General features: G+C 34.6%; 1 protein-coding gene across 2 annotated transcripts; it reads left to right on the forward strand.

Annotated features, from left to right (window-relative positions):
- Positions 1-640: 640 nt before the first annotated feature.
- On the forward strand, positions 641-21,369 carry NRPA1 (nuclear RNA polymerase A1). 2 transcript variants are annotated; one of them, XM_018121650.2, is made up of 21 exons: positions 641-815; positions 973-1,142; positions 1,481-1,640; positions 1,719-2,018; positions 3,384-3,656; positions 3,758-3,928; positions 4,932-5,097; positions 6,400-6,587; positions 7,865-8,128; positions 9,176-9,264; positions 9,492-9,639; positions 9,751-9,969; positions 10,214-10,573; positions 10,668-10,812; positions 11,347-11,555; positions 12,668-12,870; positions 13,942-14,140; positions 14,226-14,485; positions 15,739-15,879; positions 19,079-19,883; positions 20,527-21,369. In XM_018121650.2, the coding sequence occupies exons 1-21, from the start codon at positions 798-800 to the stop codon at positions 21,115-21,117; spliced, it is 5,079 nt and encodes a 1,692-aa protein (XP_017977139.2). In that variant the 5' UTR covers positions 641-797; the 3' UTR covers positions 21,118-21,369. The 2 variants fall into 2 exon arrangements, with proteins under 2 accessions (XP_017977139.2, XP_007028854.3); XM_007028792.3 differs by having other exon boundaries at positions 11,356-11,555.
- The last annotated feature ends 335 nt before the right edge of the window (positions 21,370-21,704 follow it).

Genomic DNA, 21,704 nt, shown 5'->3' on the forward strand with positions numbered 1-21,704 from the left:
TTTGAATAGCTTTGTCTTGAATAGGTATGATGTGCCTAAGGTTTGGGTGAGGTTATTGGGCTTTTTATTTGGATCCGAACATCCACACATCCGGTGTTTTTATTCTTAGGGGTTATTTTGATTTTTTTTTATTTTTTATTGTATTTTGTCTTAATAAGTCGGAAGAATTATCTTTGACATCATGCAATAAAATTACGTAATTTAAAAAAAAGTTTAATTTAAAATTTTAATACATAACATTTAATTTCATATAACATTAATGTTAATGTAACGAGCTTAACATTATCTTTAAATGTTGATATAATACATAGCATTAACATCATTTGATCTTGTTAAAGTAATTAAATATAATTTTTAATATTAAAAAAATAATTTTACATTTTAACGTAAAGAGTGAGATTAAAATAAAAAATGGCATAATATTTAAAATAAAATGAGTGAGATAATATATTACACATACTATTTAACAGATTTTTTGTTATTTTTTTAATTTTATTATAAAATTGGTCTTACCAGAAGATAACGGGGGTGCAAAGCCAACCCATAGCTGGGCCTAAAGCCAACCCACACAAAAGTAAGTTTACTTGTACTTATTTTCTCCAGATGGCAAAAGTATATATAATAAATAAAAGTGATTCAAAAAGAGGAAGGGCAAAAGCCAGCGCTTAAACCCCCTTAAAACCCCTACTCTCAACTATCCCTACCGCCGACAACTGTCAATTCTCCCTCGCCGCCGGTCGCTTTATCAGCTTTCACCTCCCTCACCGTTTCCTTTTATTTAACCGCCAACCACCGCCATGGCCCAAATCACGGAGGTCTCTTTGTCTCCCTCAACTGATTTTTTTTTCTTCAGAATTTTGCTAATGAATAAAATTTCCTCAACTATTTTTTATTAAGTATTATTTTTGAAACTAAAAATTCGAAGGTTTTTGAAGTCGGAGTTTTTCTTTTGTCTTTCTTAAATATTTGTAGGGGGCGACGGATTCAGTGGAGGCGGTGAGATTCAATTTCATGACAACCGAAGAGGTTCGTAAACACAGCTTTTTGAAAGTTACCAACGCCAATTTGCTTGACCTCATGGACCGCCCTATGCCTGGTGGATTATACGACGCCGTTTTAGGGCCTCTTGAGGATCGAACTCCGTATGTTCTCTTCTTTTTCCTCTCAATATTTGAACAACTTTTCCTTCCGCTAAATTTTTTTGCCTCATAAAAAGTTGCTATAAAGTGAAATAAAATGATAGCTAGCAAAATCTTAATTGATTAAAAATGTAAAATAGATGAATAAAATTTTAAAACCAATTTATGCTATATAAATGTAAAATTATGCATTTTTTCTCTAACGATATTATTTTCGTTTGTACATATGCTGCTGTTTTGCTTCCACAAGCAAAAGCAAGTGGAAAAGCCACAGCCAAATGCTACTAGAATAAATGTATTTTTTTTGTATATAGTTACATTATTTTGACCTTTAATTGCAGTTGTAAAAGCTGTGGCCTCTTGAAATTACATTGCCCGGGTCATTGTGGTCACATTGACTTAGTGTCTCCGATTTATAATCCCTTGCTGTTCAATTTTCTTCATACCCTTCTTCAGAGGATCTGTTTCTTTTGTTATCATTTTAGGGCAGAAAAGACTGAGGTAAGCAATTTTGATTTTTTTATGTTGAAATTTTTTTACCTTCTCTAATGTATTTTTTTGGGTTTAAATTAAATTAAGGTTGAGAGATGTGTTTCGCAATTGAAACTCATTGGAAACGGTGATATTGTTGGTGCCAAAAGGTTAGATTCAGACTCCGCAGATGCATCATCATATTCAGATTATAATGAAGGGAGTCAAGAATCAGGTTCAATAGTACACAATTCTGAGGCTGTAAAACCGAAGGAATGGACTTCTCTTCAGCTTATGGAAGCAATGTCAGTTTTAAATAACTTTCTAAAACTGAAATACAACAAGTGTAAGAACTGCGATGCAAAAAATCCTAATATCACCAAACCTGTTTTCGGTTGGTTACACATGGTATATCTCCTCTTTCCCATCTTTTCATTTTTTTTTCTCTTGAAATTTCATTTTTATGCTGTTTTTACTTTGTGATTTGCTTAATAGTTATTTTTGCTAGCCTTTCTCCACTGTGCCATAGGTGGCTATAATTTTCGATTCTGAACACTTTATTTGAAAATGACCTATTGGAAGAAGGATAACACTTGGGGAAGTGGTGGGGGGTTATATTTGCTAACTTTTGTTCCTTGTGCCAGAGGTGCCTATGATTTTAGATTCTAAAGACTTTATTTGAAATGACCTATGGGAGATAATACTTGGGGAAGTGGTGGAGGGTAAGAACTAGTCTTTCAACAGAGTCTATTTCATGATGATTTCTGTACAGTTTTAAAGTGATACCTTAGACATGAGAGAAATTTATTGCATTAGGCAATCAATAATCAGAAAAAGACAAGGGTTCATTAAGTTGTTCAAATGTTTTCCATTTTTCATTGGCATTTTATGTTATAAATGATCAACGAATTTAAGAACTAAACCTGGGAACCCTTGTTTTCCAGTTTTCCAAATTTAGTTATTTTTCCTTATCTATTTATTGTGTTTACAGTGTAAATGGAAATGGACTGGATTTTCTAGGAGTAAATGGTTCCTAAACTTTTGAACCATGCTATGAAACCAGGTGACATTTATGCTGTCAGTAGTACTCTTCTGAAGTGAGTCTGTGGATATCATGTTTTACTTGTTTCAAAGCCAATATAATTTGAAGTAAACATTCTACAATATTGGCAAACTGGCTGGGTTGACCTTATGGTTTTTGAGATTTCTCTCTGTCAATTTCATTGTGAGATGACCTTCACCAATTTTTAGTCCGGGACTATTAATTATAGGTACTTGAAGGTTCTATATGATGGGTTTTATGATGATAAAATTAAAGCTTGTAGTGTCTAGCCATTTTAGTTTGTGTAAGAGTGTGCTTTTTGTAGGATATTTTATCAGTTGCTGACCAGTTCATTGTTGAAGAATTCCTTGCCTTTAACTTGTGGAAGCACTAGCAGATTGCTTGTGTTGTCAGTTGCATAGCTTGCCATAAGGATATATAACAGCAACAATAACAAACTAAGTTTTTTCGTACTGTGGGGATCGTACAACAAGGATATATGTGGTTGTCCTTGATTTGCTCAATAATTAGAGTCTCATGGCTATAGATATTCCACCCGCTTTGAAATTTTCAAATGAATATCTTGTCCATTTGGATGAATGTGCATAGTGATTTAGTTGTTGTTGCCTATGATTTTTTGTGATTGAATTAGTTGTCATAATCTACTTTTCCAACTTGGAAACTTGAGCTTTAATGGTTTAATACTTACATGTCTTGGTTGCTAACTGCAGAATGGCATGTTGGGTGCTCAAATGAGGGAAAATGTTATCAGAGGGTGCAAAATGGTAGACACATTTTCTGATGAAGCAGGATCTGGCTTAGAAGATGCTGATGATGTGTCTAGCTCTGGAAATGGTGTTGATATAGCTGAAATGGATACTTCTGAAATTGGCTTCACAGGATCTGAAGGTAATGGTGCAAAAGCCCGTAAAAAGAAGGCGCAAGTCCCTCTTGAGTTCATGAAGCAGAAAAATTTGTTTTCAGGACCTTTGTTGCCATCAGAGGTATGACTGTTAGTCATGCCAACATTTCTAGTATTAGCTTCATGACTGCCCTTGTTAACTGTCTTTTGAATATTTACTTTAGAATTCTTATTTTGCCACAGGTTAAGAAAATTACAAAACTTCTGTGGGAAAATGAGGTTGAACTTTGCTCAATTATCAGTGATATCCAGCAGCAAGGATTTGGAAAGAAAGTGGGTTACTCTATGTTCTTTTTAGAGACCATTCTTGTTCCTCCTATTAAGTTCCGTGCTCCAACCAAGGGAGGTGATTCTGTAAGTACAAAAGTTTGATAGTATTTCCTTATTTCCAAGAGGGAGAAAAGGAAGGGGGGAGGGGGGAGGGTGGTTGTGATAAGCTTGATCAGCTCATTTACTCCCTATTATATGTTGAGAGTATTAATGATGGGTGGTTTCATTTGTTATAAATGCTACTAGTGCATATAGAAGAACAAAGAATGAAGAATCAGGATGGCTTGTTGGACATACATATGTTGGGAGATGGGTAGCAATTTATTTTTTGATGGAATATGGTCTGACGAGGAGTCTTTTATGCTTAACATATTATCCATGATGTAGATAAGAATCCAAGTCGTATGAAGTATATGAATTAGTTTGGGGATGATTATGCACTTGACCAACTATGACATGGCTTTTAGATTTTCTCTGTTACCATTATTGTGTTGCATTTTTCTTTCTTTTCAATTTAAGCTTTTAAACGTGTCTGTATACTTATTGAAACCTGGTGATATGTTGACCTATATGATTTGATTTTTGATAACAACTTAAGTAGTTAATTTCCTGGGCCCATATTTGGGCTTGCTAGTTTATTCCTTTGAGCATGAGATGGGAATGCATATGCTGTTTTTCTATTAAATGATATCTTGATTGAGGGCGCCTTTTAAGTAATGCAGGTGAACTTTTTTTTTCCCCATAATGCTATATCACATGCTTTAGGTGAAAAATATTGAAAATGTAGCCATGTCTATCTGTGCTTTATTTAAGTGGATTTTTTTATTTTATGTGTGCTTTACATTAGGGTTTTGAGACACTCTCATAAAGTTTGAAGTGTTTCGAGAGACTTGTATGAAAGGCCTTTTGGCTTGTTGAAATTTTGAGAATTGAATGTTGATGTTGAGAATCAATTTCAGAATTTAGAATTGCCCCTAGCTTCTTTTAATTTTCTGTTTCTTTGTTGTTGGTGCTGCAGCATACTAACTAGGCATTTTCTTTCACGAATGGATCTCTGCTAACTCATTTTCATTTTTTTTTCTTGTAGGTGATGGAGCATCCTCAAACTGTTTTGCTAAGTAAGGTGTTGCAGGCCAATATATCGCTAGGAAATGCTTATACAAACAATTTGCAGAGTTCAAAGGCTGTAGTTAGACTGTGGATGGATCTCCAGCAATCTGTAAATTTGTTGTTTGATAGCAAAACTGCAATGAGTAAGTACATTGTGTTGGTGAGAATCAATGTAAACTGCTTGCTCTTTGGCCTTGTTATTATTTTAGCGTATTAGACATAGTGTAGGTTGGTGAGAGATTGCTTTAGAGCTAAAAGTTTCCCTGCAGTGGCATAATAACATGTATATTTAGCATGTTATGTTAGATAGCACTTGCTAATTTGTATTTTGCACTAGATGAGCTAGAAAGAACATGGCATGCTTGTTTTTCTAATGCTTGCAATTTAATTCTTCTTATTCTTGACTTGTACTACAAAGCTTGCTTCTTGGACAATTTTGGTGTCATATCATTTGCATGTTTGAGTGTACTAATTTTAGTTGCTAATGGATGATAGTATGTGATTTGAGTGTGCTTGAATGAGTTTCTTTGAAATTAACATTCAATATTCTTCAGATTGGTTTGTTTATGAAAAATAATAAGGGAGAATTATCTTTGTTTAAATGTCTTTTTTTCTCTGATTCATGCTAAATGTGGTTGCATGAATGGTTGACTTTCTATTAGAGGGAATTACTGTTATGAAATTCCTAGAGTAACATTACATAGTTTTTGTCTGAAATGTATTATCAAAATAGTTTTGAATTAAGAGGGAAGCTTTTAATGAGTTAACACTTTCAAATTTGGAAAAAATAGGTCATTCAGTATCTTGCAATATTTGGGACTAATATTTGAAATAAAAAACAGAACTAATGATATGTATATCTTTATACCAGATATATTATCTAGTTTAAAAATTCCAGTGAAGTTTAAGGGGAAATTTTACGAAATGACAGCAGAACAGCAATGTTTTAGGGGACAGAATGTTGGACAACTAGGTATCAACATACAAAGGGGGTTATGGTGCAGATGGGAATGCTACAATGGATTTGTGGGCATTAAAGAGAAGATATGATTATGTATGAATGCAAAAGAAAAATGATGGGGGTGATATCCCCTGAGGACAAAAAATGAGGAAGTGTTAAGGTTGTTTGGGTATATAAACAGGAGACTTACAATGCCCGCACTGTATGCTGCAATAGAAGAGAGAGGAGAATGCACTCTCTTTTTGTCTTTCTTACTCTGTCCTTCATGTATGCATATTTGTGGGTGAGGTTGGAGGGGAAGAGTGGCATTCTGGCTGCATCTCAATTGGGCATGTGATGTTAAAATACATGGCTTGCATGTGTGGCTCTTTGCTTCAAACGAATTATAACGTTGTTGGATTGAGATCTTACAAATATAATTATGATGTTGTTGAATTAAGCATTTGATGTGCCAGTTAAGTGGACTGTCTACTCTTTATGGTAGGTCAAGGGAGAGATGTGAGCTCAGGAATATGTCAATTGCTGGAAAAGAAGGAAGGCATGTTTCGCCAGAAAATGATGGGGAAAAGGGTTAATTTTGCATGCCGATCTGTTATATCTCCGGATCCTTATTTAGCTGTTAATGAGATTGGGATTCCACCTTATTTTGCATTAAGGTTAACCTATCCTGAGGTAAGCAGTCAATAATCATGTTTTTTGTACCTATAAAGCATCTTATCTTTTTACTTCATCTTGTTGATTAATGTATTTTTAGGTAGTTATTTGAACATCTTTATGATCTAGCATTTCTTTAAAAATTATTGCATTGGAGTTCAACGAGTGCATTGTAGATTGTTACATTCTCTTCTTTATATTTTATTTTGCTTGGTCTTGACTCCTGAGATTGACTTGCAATTTGAGAAGATTGTTGCTTGCCTTCGAATGATTTCTTTTTGGTCTCTTAGTTATGGAGTCAATCATAAAGATGAGTGCTTCATGTTGGTTTTACTTGTGACCATTTGATTGAATAATGATATAAAAGCGGTTAGAGAAACTACAAATCTTGGTTGCCTCCATTAATGTGCAGCTAGCAGTTGTGAAAGGATTATTTGGCAGTAGATCTGTGAGGCCATAACAATGTGGTGTATGGTTTAAGGCTTAAGTAGGACAAGACACCAAGTTGATGGGTCTGTATTACAGTTTCAGAGGAAACATTCATAATTTGCTAACTATTCATATGCTTGTAAGTATAACTATGCATATGTAGACATACATAGATTTTTGGATCTAGAATAGGGTTGACGCTAGTTAATGGTCTATTGACGTATGGAAGTTGTTGTAAACAGAAAAAAAAAATACTTACTTCTAAACAGCATAAGACTTGTTACACGGTGCAGATAACCAGTCAAACCCCATTTGTTGATGCAAAGTTAATAGACAAGAAGTCTGTTTTTCCCCCCTAGACTTGTATACATCGTCACATGATCAATAACTATCATTATATGAAACATATAGCTTGATGAAAATATTGCCTTTTGTTCTTTTTTTTTTCTTGGGACACATATAAGGAAGTCTTGGCGGTGGGGGTGGGGGGGGTGGGGAGGGAATTCCAACCTTAGACCTCAATCTTATTCAAGGTTAAAGCGATTTTAAGTTTTAAAAATAAAACAGATTTGTAACCTTTGTCACCATTTAAGATACAGTTCAATAAAGCTTAGAATTTTGGTTTCCAAAAAAAAAAAATGCTTAGAATTTTTTATTACTAGCCAAGTTACCAAATTAAATTTGTAAGTTACTATTTGAGAATATGTAAAATTATTTTGATAATGCTGCTTAGTTCCAAATATATATGAATTTTCTGTACAAATTTCCTGTTTCTTAACGAAGTAAATCCTCTTAGCTGTGCTCGAAAACCATTGACTTCTGATTTTTTCTTTATGTTTTTTGTTTCAATGTTGATCTTGTTGCAGAGAGTGACTCCTTGGAATGTTGTAAAGCTGAGGGAAGCTATTATAAATGGCTCTGAATTTCATCCGGGGGCTACGCACTATGTTGATAAGCTATCCACTAAAAGGCTGCCACCAAGCCAAAAAGCACGTATTTCCATATCAAGAAAATTACCTTCGTCAAGAGGTGCTATTGCCCAACCTGGAAAGAATTTGGACTATGAATTTGAAGGAAAAATTGTTCTCCGGCACTTACAAGATGGGGATGTTGTGTTGGTCAACCGACAGGTAATTACACCTTATCAATTACTTGTAGTGCTTATCCATGCAAGTCATCAGCTGTCTTAGAAAATAAAAATGTGCTTGATGAGGTGAAAAGTGCAGGAAAGTCTATGCATAATAGTAGGGATTATGTTTAAGTTATTTTTATTGATCTCTAAATACATGAGAAGAAATTGAACGGAAAGAAAATAGTAATTCCCATTTATAAATAATGACTATCACCTTTTGGGTGAAAAGTTATGGTGTGTAACAGACTCAAATGCAGCTTGATCCTGTTTTCCTACCGATGAATTGGCTCTGTTGCTGTCCAATCTACTCATGAAGTTTGCATCCATCTTTTACTCTCTAAACACTTTCCTTTTACCTTTTTCGTTTTTATTATCTTGTTCTTAGGGTACATGTGGCTAAAGGATAAGAGGAAACTTCTGGAAACAGCTCTCTAGATATTAGCTTTTAAAATTTTTTATTTTGATTGGAAGGTTCTTAGTCCTATTCCTCATTATTTCTTGTTGGAGCAGTAATCCTTGACAAACTTGTTTGTGGTTACTATCTATATCTTCAAATTGACTGGCAGTGTATGAATGTGCTAATGAGTAGGTAATCTTTTTTTCCATTTTCTGTTCCTTTTAGCTTTTGCCTTCTGCATCTAGCCATGGCAAACACTGTTTGTTGGGATGGTGGTGCTATTGTTTGATGGTGTCATGCTCTGTAAAGAAATGAATTAAGACCTTATGTGGTTTAGTAGGTAATGCAAATTTTGTTGAGCCAGTGAATTATGGTATTTAGTCATTTGATAGCATGAGCTGTATACCATCTTGTTAAACATGTTGTTTATCTCTTTTGAGGCTTTATGTCCTAGTGCAACTTGTTCATGGAATTATGAAAAAGATTGTCAGTGTGTGCTAAAAAGGGAAAGTATTTGCACATTTATTGAATCAAAGCTTGCACTTCTCGTTGAGGTTTTTCATGTGGTGTGAATCACATTTCTAATTAAATATATCATTTGTTTCATTGATGTTTCCTGAGTTTGATTCAATACTATTTGTCTGGCAGCCTACACTTCACAAGCCAAGTATAATGGCGCATGTAGTTCGTGTGTTGAAGGGGGAGAAGACAATTCGTATGCACTATGCAAATTGCAGGTTGATATTAAATGGATTTTGAATAATGCATGCATGCTTAAGTAAGATGTATAATAGATAAGAGCACACACATGCACTACTGTACATACATGTTAGGTATGTTGATACTGCACCCACCTATACATGACATGCATGCATACAGTTAATTATTAATGGTTTGTTTCTGAGACGTGGAATCAAACCTAATAACCACTGTCATTTCTGATATCTGTTGGTTCTGATTTCAGTACGTACAATGCTGATTTCGATGGTGATGAAATAAATGTACATTTCCCACAAGATGAAATTTCTCGTGCTGAAGCATACAACATTGTTAATGCAAATAATCAATATGTCAGGCCTTCGAATGGTGAACCAATCAGAGCCTTAATTCAGGTTTTGAATGCAATACTGTCATTTTTTGTGATGATGAATTCTCTTCTATGTCCTCTTCTGAATATAATTGGGTACAATATTAGTAATATTCTATTTTATCTTAAATTTCAGGATCATATTGTAAGTGCTGTACTTCTCACAAAGAGGGATACTTTCTTAAGTCGTGATGAGTTTAATCAGCTATTGTATAGCTCAGGTGTTTCCAGTTTAGCCCAAAATTCTTTCTCTGGTAAACCTGGCCAGAAAGTTTTCGTATCAACTTCTGAAGAAGGGATGCTGCCCATTATACCTGCAATATTGAAACCAAAACCCCTTTGGACAGGGAAGCAGGTTAGTAATTGATAGTCTGCGAAGTTTGTTGTGTATTATACACTCATGTTTTTTTTTTTTTTTTTGTGTATGGTACAATTCTAAGTGTGCCTAAGTTTGCAGAGGTTTTTATATCTGAACTTTGCTCCAGAAGCAAGGTTTCGATAAGTTGGTGAATATGAATTGGGACAGAGTCAATCAATTATCTTTGGTATCAGCTAACTGTTTTTTTTTTTTTTTTTTGCTTCTCCTTCCATGTTTCTAGGTCATCAGTTCTGTGCTAAGTCATATTACAAGGGGTCGCCCACCATTTACGGTGGGAAAAACTGCGAAAATCCCACGTGATTTTTTTAGAAACAGACGAAATAAAAATAAACAAAGTTCAAGAGAAGAAAATCAACCAAAGAATGATGGCCAAAAAGCCAAGGTTGCTGAAAAAAACTCAAAGAAAGAACCGGATGAAGAGAAGATATTGATATACAGAAATGACTTGGTGCGTGGTGTGATTGATAAGGCTCAGTTTGCTGACTATGGTCTAGTTCATACAGTTCAGGAGCTCTATGGCTCAAACACTGCAGGCATTTTGCTTTCGGTGTTTAGTCGTCTCTTTACAGTTTTCTTGCAGGTCAGCTTACTTTAATTGCTACAATTCAATTCATAATGTGGAGCATGCTGAATTGGATTTTCAAAACTTGCTTCATATATCATTCATGATGCAGATGCATGGCTTCACATGTGGAGTAGATGACCTTTTGATAATGGAAGATAAAGACATTGAAAGGAAGAAGCAACTTGAAGATTGTGAAAAGAAAGTCACAGAAGCACATTATGAGCTTTTTGGAGTCAAGGTGAATAGTGAAACAGGTATGTTGAATTTTTGAGTGCTTCTTAGAATTATGCTGTTTCTATGGTAAGTTAATGTCTAGTTTATGCCAGTATATATATACATACAATATACATATATATATACACACACATACGTATACATACATACATACATACATACATGCATACATACATATATATAATATAATATTCATCTATGAGGTAATCGACACAGAATTTTAGGTTTGTGTGCGATATTGACATTGGGTCTGTTCCAGGTAGTCTATGTCTTCTTTTGTTGGTTTAAGTGTTTTATTCAGTTGATATAGCATATTGGTGCTGCCTGTATATTAATAAATTATTGAAAAACAATGTGGCTTGACTTACATAGGTTTTTTTTTTTTTAAATAGAAGGCTTATGAAGGAGTTATTCTGCTACCAATACTACTAAGTTTTCCTGAATTTGTGAATTGTTATACATTTCCCATGGTAAATTTTTGTGATTTAGTGAAAAGAACATTCTTACTAGTAATTATATGCATAACACAAATGCAAAGTCTTGATCTGTTTCAGCTCCAACAGAATTGCAATTGGAAATTGAGAGAACTATACGCAGAGATGGAGAGACTGCACTGACAGCCTTGGATAGAAAGATGATAAGCGTGCTTAATGAGAACTCAAGCAAAGGCGTTCTTACTGAGCTGTTGTCTGAGGGTTTAGTAAAATCTATGGGTGAGAACTGTATATCTCTTATGACTACATCAGGGGCTAAAGGTAGCAAGGTAATTTTTCTGCTTTTCATATTTTACTGATATTATTATGGTTATATATAAATATATATATATATATATAGGGGGGGGTGGGAGAGAGAGAGAGAAGTGGGGGGTGGGGTCCACTTATACTAGTGTACAATATAAGTTTTATACCCTTTTATATCAATTTATATGATTTATATTTGGATAATCCAAGCTTTGGATTTCATGCCTGATTCACGTAGATCCTGCATGCCAAATTTCAAGTTAATTGAGAATGTCTAACTAGTTGTATGATAAAAATAAATTTCAAGTTTAAAATATATATTGAAAGAACATTATTCTTGATTGATATGATAGGGATTTTAGATTGACTTGAATGACATGCATGACAGGTATGAGTGGGTTGTTAAATCCAACAGTTGATTTGTTGAAATATTAATAGTACATGAAGTTATAGAAGGGTGTCAACATTATGTAACTTGATCTCTCGTTATATATATATGTAGATATAGATACACACACACACACACACACACACACACATACATACATACATACTAGCTTCTCCCTAGGTATCGTTTACTGGTGTCTATTGCGAATAGGGGAATTTCTTTAAGTTAATACTCTTATGTTTGACTGTTCCTTTGAATCCTTTATGCGCTTTGGTTGTTTCAGAATGAGTGCCTGCATGCATGTTTGCATAAAGGTTTTTTTATTCATTATTTAAAACTTGTTAAGGTTTTATTACACATACATTTGCGAATATGCGAACATGCGAATGCCGCATTTGTATTTAGGACCTACGGACTGTTTCTACAGCCATAATAGAGAGAAGGAACGTGGGTAAATCATGTGTCTGTATTTTCATTGGGTTGATTGTTGCAAGTTTCAAAAAATACAGTTTCAAATTTCCTTCTTGAGTATCAATCAAAGAATGATCTCTTCTTGCATGGAACCTCTTCTTCCAGCTCTTCATCACAAGGGTAGAGTTGTAGATAGGCCCTTAGTGACTGGAAAGCCCTTAACAATTTAAAAACCTGTCTTATGACAAAGTTGTGTACTCATGCTATTGCCTCAATGGTTTCCATGAACAGCACAGATAGGTTGGTTCTAACTATTTGAATTATGCTTTCAAACAGGTTAACTTTCAGCAAATTTCATCTTTTCTGGGTCAACAAGAATTAGAAGGGAAACGAGTACCTCGAATGGTTTCTGGTAAAACATTACCTTGTTTCCATCCGTGGGATTGGGCAGCTAGAGCTGGTGGTTTCATCAGTGATCGATTTCTTAGTGGTCTTCGGCCGCAAGAATATTATTTCCACTGTATGGCTGGACGTGAAGGGTAAATCTTCAGCTTATCTTAGTTTCTTCTAATGGGAATGCTTTATCTTTCATTGAAGCCATATTTTCGAATTTAACCAATATTGCTAATTTGTGCTTGTTTGTATGGCTTTTTACATCATACTCATAGTAGGACCTCATTCTTGAGCTAGTGGACATGCATTATGCAGAATCTTCATAAGCTTCTATAGTTTGGAAGGAATAGAAGTGACCAGACACATTTCCTGATATTATTTGGTTTTATGTTGTTTTCTTCAAGCCCAGATTCTCCTATAGCCTCCCACATGACGGGTGTTCAATTTATGAGTCTGCGGTTTTACTATTATGTTGTGTTGGAGTTTATGAACAGCAATGATGGGCTCTAGATATGTTTGCTTGAAATGCTTTTGATCTTTAGGTGGCTAGGATGACTAACTGCTAGACAGAATTGGGCTTATGGAACATGTTTAATGGATATAGATATTGAAGAGAAGACATTTTCTGATTGATTGTATGGTCATGGTTGTGCAAAATTTTTGAAGTTGAAGCAGATGCTAGTGGAGAACTCATGATGCATTTATCCACGCTTTTTGATTTTTAAATTATTTCCTTAAATCTGAATGAATTTATTAGTCTAGGACATCTGGGATTTTATTCCCTGACATCTTAATTTTATGTTTTTCCGTTCTTTTATGGAAGTATCATAGGAGAAAAATGTGGAATTATATATTAGAGGGATAGAGGTATAAATGGAAACAGTATTATTAAAGCCCCATCTGAGGTTTATGAGGAGCTTGACTGGTTGTGGAATTTGTTGATTTAATGTGTTTAATTAATGGACTAAAATGCAGTTTACTGGTCTTGTTTACAGTCCTATTCATGAACTTCGTTTTTACGGTATACTTTGTTAACATGTCAAAAGTGATGCTTCATTTGCTGAATTATGGCATCCTGACATGAACTTGTCATGATGGTTATAGCTTTATGGTAATAAAATTGTTTGCAACTTTCTGTTCTCCTTCCATGTATGATGTAGTTTCTCTTAGAGATTGTGTTGCTGTTCCTTGCTTAACTTTTATTTTCTCTTTTACAGTCTAGTAGATACAGCAGTCAAAACATCTCGCAGTGGATACCTGCAGAGATGCCTTATAAAGAATCTGGAGTGTTTGAAGATCAGTTATGATCATACTGTTCGTGATGCTGATGGCTCCATTGTTCAATTTATCTATGGTGAAGATGGTATTGATGTCCATCAGACCAGTTTTATTGCTAAATTTGAAGCACTGGCATTAGTGAGAACTTCTTCCTAATTTCTGAGTCTGAATCCTAATTAAAATTAGTTCCTTATTGTTTTTAACTCTGATTCTTTATTTTCAGAATCAAGATATGATGTCAGAAAAGCTTTGTTCTCAGCTTGGAGAGCCTGATGACTCTGACAAAATATTGCCTGATGGTCTTAGGAGCAAAGCTGAGCAGTTTATACGTGAGGAAATAAAGAAATACCAGCACCAGAAAATAAAGCCAAAAGACTTCTTAAATTTGTTGAAGCTTAAATTTCTTTCAAGTCTAGCCCAGCCTGGAGAACCGGTTGGGGTGCTTGCTGCTCAATCTGTGGGAGAACCTTCAACACAGATGACGTAAGATGCCTTTTTTTTTTCAGAAAAAAGTCAACTGCTCTAATTTGATATGATGTAGTATAAAAGACTTTTCATACTCGTTACATGCTTTAGGTATCAGTGAGTAACACTTTTTGAGTTTCTGAAAATCATTGTTGATTGATAAGATGGTATTGATATTCTAAAGTTTTCAACTGAGCTAAGGCATGTTTGTCATCATTGTCCTTATCATCATCACCTTCAACTTCTTCTATCGAATATCATCTGGAAAGAACATTTTGGAATCTTGAGTTTGTAATTTTGGAGTAATAAAAACTTTGTCATTCTCTTGCAATTAATCCTTGAAACAGTCTTTCATGCTATTTCTTGGTCTTCCTTAACTTCATTCGTACTAGAGTCTTTTGTTTAATAATATGATTTTTGTAGTGAGAATTCTCATATTGCATGGAAAGTTTAGGGTTAGCTTCTATTGAGCTTTCTCTCTCTCTTTGGGTTGGGGTGGCTGGGCATTCTTTGTCTCTAACCTTTTTAATAACATTTGACTTTGATCCTAATCCTTCAATTGCCTCATTTGTGTGCGCAAGCTCTTTACATCACTAGACTTTAATTCTTCCATTTCTTTTTGACATATGGATGCTTCTTTATTTTTAACAGAGTTCTTTAATGGAAGGATCATAGTTCCAACTGTTTTGTTTTGGGACTTAAAAGAATAATTGTGGCACACTTTTGTTTAAGAAAATTGTATGTGTCAAGCTGGACAGTGGAGGAATCTAGATGATAGTTTGCATTGTAGTGTTAGATCTTAAGCACTAGAGCTTAACCAGCATGCCTACTTATTTGTTGCAAGCAGTGGAGTTTCTCTTTGTTGATGTGTTATAAAATTCTTATCCTGGAAGGGTGCATCTGCAGAGGATTTAGTTTCCAACAGTTTTAAGTTAATCATTACTTGAGAAAAATTCTGGAAACAAATTTCTTTTACCAGTTTTCATTCTGGTCTGTACTCTTTGCAGTACTGCTTATAAAGATTCAGTGGTCTGGACTGATGAATCTCTTTAGTTTTAAACAGCAAGTTCTCTTGTTTACTTTTCAAGGTTCGGGAAATTACATTCTTCTGTCCATAGGACATATGTAATTGTCCATATCTTAACATGCTACTTTCTTCCTTGATGTAAGGATATATGCAAATGTTTTTCACACAATAAAGCAAGCATTATTTCTTTGATGGATTTGCCTTTATTTTCTTTGTCAATCTCATTTGAATATTCTATTTTCAGGCTGAATACTTTCCATCTAGCGGGGCGAGGTGAAATGAATGTTACACTTGGTATTCCACGTTTGCAAGAGATCTTAATGACTGCTTCAATTGATATCAGGACTCCAGTAATGACATGCCCCTTGCATAAGGGAAAAACGAAGTAAGTTGCTAGTCATTTCAGCCTCTCTAGATCAATATTTATAGATTGCTAGTCAATTGACTTGATCAATATTTATAATGATTCCTGGACTATTTGTGTATTTACTAGTAGGATGCATAAGATCATTGGAATTAGGAATAAGACTCAACTTATATAAAACTAATGACCATGTGTAGGACCTAATAACTTAAGTAAATCCTAGATTAGACACAATGGACCATGACCAAGGCCAACCCCAATAAAACAAAAATTACCAAGAAACCCCTTGATGCAAAATTGTTAAATTCAACTATAAAGGTGTCTAAAGAAAAAAATTTGGGGGTAAAGTAAAAAATAAAAATAAGGGTATCTACCTTGCAATACTATCCCATAAGGCTTAAATAAATATTAAACAGAATTGACACATCCTATATGAGTATGTTGACTCACCTATTCATAATCCTACACTCCTCTTAGAGTGAATGCCAATCTTTAGATAGGATATTTTTGTTCTATCCTATTTATTGCCATGTGAACCAAACCATAGTTACTAAGAATGTGGTATATCTTGGGTTATGGGATGGGCTTGGGGAAAGTGGTATGCAGCTTCCATATTCTATAGTTCGAGGGGTTTGTTTTTATTGGTTCATCATTTTGGGTCGTGATACACTCTAAAGTATTCTTAGGGTTGTTTTTACTTTTAAATGAATATATAGGTATTTGTTTTGTTAATTATACAAGTGTATTTTAGTATGAATATATAAGTTGATAGATATTTTTTAGTCAATAATTTTCATGATTGTAAGAATTGACAATGATTATTACTTTTAATGTGGTTTTTGTTTGTGTATGTAAATTTCATTTCGGGTTTAAATAGAGGAAATAAGAATAGTAAATTTTAATAATAGTTTTATTCCCTCTTTATTCTCCAAATAATGTGCCAGTCAATTAACTTAATTTACCTTTAAATAAAGGAAATTATGAAAATGAATACTGCACATAAATAGACCAATTATAGTTAATAAGCCTGAAAGGAAACCCAATTAACACGTAATATAGGTCAAAATTCTAAACATTCTAATTTTTAAAGTTAAAACGTGTTCTCTTCATGCCTACACATCCCACCCTTTTTGAGCTTTTTACCTGGCATCTACATTTGATTTTCCAAATTCTTTCATTCGCTTCTTTTATTATTTTTAAATTTTTTGACTGGTCATATATCTTCTGTTACATATCCAATTCTCTCTTCACTGCTTCTCCATTGTGCCTCTTTCTTTTATTACTCATTTCGAACTTCTTTTCTTTATATTTTACCCATCAATTTGGGTCCATGATTTTGGTGCTCTAGTTCACACGCCCAAACAGTCTGGGATGTAAAAGACCTGGAATCTCTGATGATGAATTGGACTGTGGATCCAGGGGGTTAGTAAATATATACTAAATACACTCTTAAATAAATTATCTACCAGCTACCTAGGGCACCTTCCCTTATATCAAAATGACTTCTTGGTTGGGCTTTGGCTTTCAATGAGGATGCAATTTGTCCAACAAGCTATGAAGTCCACATCTTGAAATGTCATGACACTTGTACTAGTTGCTTTAATTGTAACTTGGCTACCCCTTATTGTTTTTGGAACAAAATTTACTTGTTCTTTTGGAACTTCATTGCTGGTTGAGTTAGTAACAATTGAGTTAATTAAAGAGTGTTATTGTAGTTGTGAGTGGGAGAAATTTATATTTAGTAACATCAATTACCCTTTTTCTTATGAATTTGGAAGTTTTCATGGTAAGGTTATCTTTGCCATTGCATAGATTATATTCTTAAAAAGTTTTCAGATTCAAATTTTTCTCTAATCATATTGTTTTTGTACTTCAATAATATATATTAATTTGATGATAAGTTACATGCACTTGAGTCTGGGTGTCTGATATTGGTATGTGCCTAGATGTCCGATTCATCTTTTGCTCAAAGTTTTGGATTTGAGAGTCAGCTAAAAGGTAGGATAGGGAAACTGGATAATTCTTGTTTCAAATATATAGTAAAATACCTTACATAAATTCTTTTTTTTTCTTGTACAAAAAATAGACTTCTTTTAGAATATTTTCATCAATCAAATTGTTTTTAGTTATTATTAACTTTAAATAGTTTTGCTCAATTGAAAAGTATTTAAATTTTTTGTTTTAATAATCTCAAACCCATAAAATCAAGAACCAGACAAACATAAGACATTAACCTTCTGCTCTTGGGCTGGACTAAGACATTAACTTCTATTAAACCACTTGTTAGAGTGGATTATAATAAAAACCAAAGCTCAAATCAATGCCCTAATTTTTTTCTTCTTTTTAATCATCTGCATCAAAACCATGACATCTCGACTTCTTCTTTTGTCTGCCCAACCTTGGTAATGGACTCTTGAATTCCCTTTCACCTTCCTTTCCCTTTCTCTGTTCTTCTTTTGCCATAGCTTTCACAGCTAGCCAAAGGGTGAAGAGTGCATTTGCACTCTCAATGCTGTGTTGGACACATTTTGCACCTGTATTTGTGGTGTGTCATGTTGACACCTTATGTTGACCCCAAATGGCAAGCCTTGTGAACAATTTTTAAGGATGAGTTTCAATTGAAAACTAGTCATCATGTGTTCTTTGATAGAGTGATCAGATAGATTTCATCATTAAGTCCCCAGTAAAGTGACCTAGATCTAAGGCAAAGTTCCTTTAATTTATCATTAACGGGGGGGGGGAGACATTACAATCTATTCTTAATGAGTAGAAAGAGGAGTCATAACTGAATATATGCTTACAATTTTTGCCATTTTTAAGTTAAAAAAGAAATATTAAGGGCAATTTCTCTGGACATCAGAAAGGTAACGATAATAATGAGGAATCCTTTCTCTCCAAATTGCTGCAATTGAAGCGTTTAAAAAATTAGGGGATTTGATGGCTTCTGAGAGATATGTGTATCCCTCCAAGTTTCTTCCCTTAATGAAAATGTTTTCCAAATGAGGGAGATGCTGCCTTTCTACCTCCTTTCCCTTTCCAAAACCAAAAATGATCTTATCTATTTAGTTATTATCTAATTAGTCTTTTTCCCCAAGTAATCTAGACTTCTGCACTGTCTGCAAAGTGGTGTAACTTTGGATATTTAGATAAATTTGATTCTTTAAATATTTGTTCAGTGTTTGTCTTTTCCTTTAATAGCTACTTTATTTTGCATGTGCAGGGAGGATGCCTTATGTCTTGCTAATAAGATGAAGAAAATCACAGTAGCTGACATATTAGAGAGTATGGAAGTATCTGTCGCCCCATTTGCTGTTGACAATGGTGATATTTGTAGTATCTACAAGCTTAAGATGATGCTTGGCAAACCTGACAAGTATTTTGAGAACAGTGATATAACTGTGAAAGACTGTGAGCACATCTTAAAGGTTGTGTTTTTGAGGGAGTTAGAGGATGCCATACAGAATCATCTGGTTTTGCTCTCCAAAATTAGTGGCATAAAAAAATTTATGCCGGATTCACAACGAAATGCTTCAAATGAGATGGATGAAGATGTTTCTGAAGGCAGATCACGTGAGACCAAGAATGATGATGATGATGATGATGATGATGCTGATGATGAGGAAAGAGCTGAGGATCTTGGTCTAGATGCACAAAAGCAAAAACAGCAAACTACAGATGAGATGGACTATGAAGATGATTCAGAAGTGGAGCAAAATGAAGGTGCATCTTTGGCGGCGTTGGAAAGTGAAATTGATATGTCTGAGGATGAGACTGGAACTATCCAAATTAATATGATTGGATCAGATAATGGCAAGGATGAGATATCTCAAAGTTCGCCAAACCTAGAGAACAGATCTAATCCTAAGTCAAGGGAGGAAAAGACTGGATCAGAACCCAAAAGGAAGAAGATGAAAGCAAAATTTGTTAGGAAGGAGTCTGATAGAGCAATATTTAATGCCATTAGAGGATTGTGTTTTGAGGTCCATTTTAAGTTGAAAAACGAACCTCACATTTTACTGGCTCAGGTACTTCCCCACCCATACACCTTCTCTTTTTCTTGGCATTCATCATAGCATTCCTTTTTTAGTCCATTGACGCCCCTTTTTTATGAAATAAATTGAAAATCGAACCAACAATAAGGAAGAACATTTTCTTGTTCTGTTGCAATATTCATTGAAGCTTTTGCTTTCCAGCCTTTACCTGTGGAACAGGGATGTGAAAGGTTGAAATATACTGCTATTCTGGTTAAATGTTCTCATTTCCTGCCTTTTATTCCTTTACAAATTTGCTTTTGGATGGATGACTTGAAAGATGAAGTGGTCAGCATCATAAATTTGGACTATTATGATTTCTTCAGAATACTGTCCATTTTTGGAAGTTGAATATTGATTTAATTGAAGGTTAGACTGCACATGCATAAGTGCCATATGACTCCAACCAGTCATTTCCATCAGCTACTTATCAATTCCTTTGAAACAAGCTTATTTATTGATCTAGAAAGTGGAAGATTTTTGTTTAATGTTTTAAATTAATTTGTTAGGCTACATTTGAATTTGAAGGAAAGTAGCTTCTAAAAGAACCAACGTGTCTTTCTTGCTTATGAGAATTTCAACTTTTAGTTAACTACTAATGCATACTTTTGGTCTCTTCTGGAATAATCGTCTGCAGATTGCTGAGAAGACTGCAAAGAAGGTTTACATCCAGAGCTTTGGAAAGATCGACCAATGTCGAGTGACTGACTGCAGTGAGAATCAAGTGTTTTACTATGGGGAAGATCCCAAAAAAAGGAAGAGTCCATCTGACAAGGAAAAAATACAAGCACTACACACAACTGGAGTGGATTTCGGTGCTTTTTGGAAGATGGAAGATCACATTGATGTTAGGTATTTATATTCCAATAGCATTCATGCAATGCTTAATACGTATGGTGTGGAAGCTGCAAGAGAAACCATCATTAGGGAGATCAGTCATGTTTTCACATCCTACGGGATTGCTGTCAATATCCGCCACCTTACACTTATTGCTGATTTTATGACCCATTCTGGAAGGTATCGACCAATGAGCCGACTGGGTGGTATAGCTGAGTCGATATCACCTTTCAGCAAAATGTCTTTTGAGACTGCCTCTAAATTCATTGTTGAAGCAGCAAAACATGGGCTGGTGGACAATTTGGAAACGCCATCATCTAGAATCTGCCTTGGATTGCCAGTGAAAATGGGGACTGGATCTTTTGATTTGATGCAGAAAGTAGAGATTTGATGTATATTAGACATTCACTATTTTTTTTGGAAGGCTTGTAGAGTGGAGTCCATCCATGGCTATGACAACAAAAAGACTTGTTGAAGCTAGTTTTTCCCCGCATGGAGTAAGGGGAAAAAATATTCAGGTAAGAATTGCGTTGGTTATTGTATTAGGCTTACAAAGTTTAAGGACTCGTCCTCACACAAGTCTGTAATGTGTAATATAATTTATAAACAATTCAATATCTAAAGGAAGGTTTTAAGGTTCTTATATTGTTTGTTTATTTAAAGTCCTTATGATTGGAAAATCTTCGATGTATATTAAAGTGCAGATTAATCATTGTTTAATTCATGAAGCTGCCTCATGCCACGCGTCCAAAGCATGCAATTTCAATGCACTACCCCTTGCATTTGCTCCACTTCAGCCTACTTTTTTCCAATTCTCCGGCATATCACAAGCGCCAAGGCCAGCTACATTATTGCATTTGTACCTCTAGGCAATACTAGCAAAATTAGAGCAACAAAAAGCCAAGTGAATTACCCATGCTGTATTAATCATATGTACACAGCTGCAGTTGGTTTATGCTGTATAATAATTGATTGCTA

Source organism: Theobroma cacao, chromosome 5, assembly GCF_053813885.1.
Source record: "Theobroma cacao isolate CCN51 chromosome 5, ASM5381388v1, whole genome shotgun sequence".
Classification (NCBI taxonomy): Eukaryota; Viridiplantae; Streptophyta; class Magnoliopsida; order Malvales; family Malvaceae; genus Theobroma; species Theobroma cacao.

Coding starts and splice junctions, on each gene's coding strand:
- NRPA1 (XM_018121650.2), top strand. Junction 3,657..3,757: donor GACCTTTGTTGCCATCAGAG/GTATGACTGTTA, acceptor ATTTTGCCACAG/GTTAAGAAAATTACAAAACT. Junction 14,141..14,225: donor AATTTGAAGCACTGGCATTA/GTGAGAACTTCT, acceptor CTTTATTTTCAG/AATCAAGATATGATGTCAGA.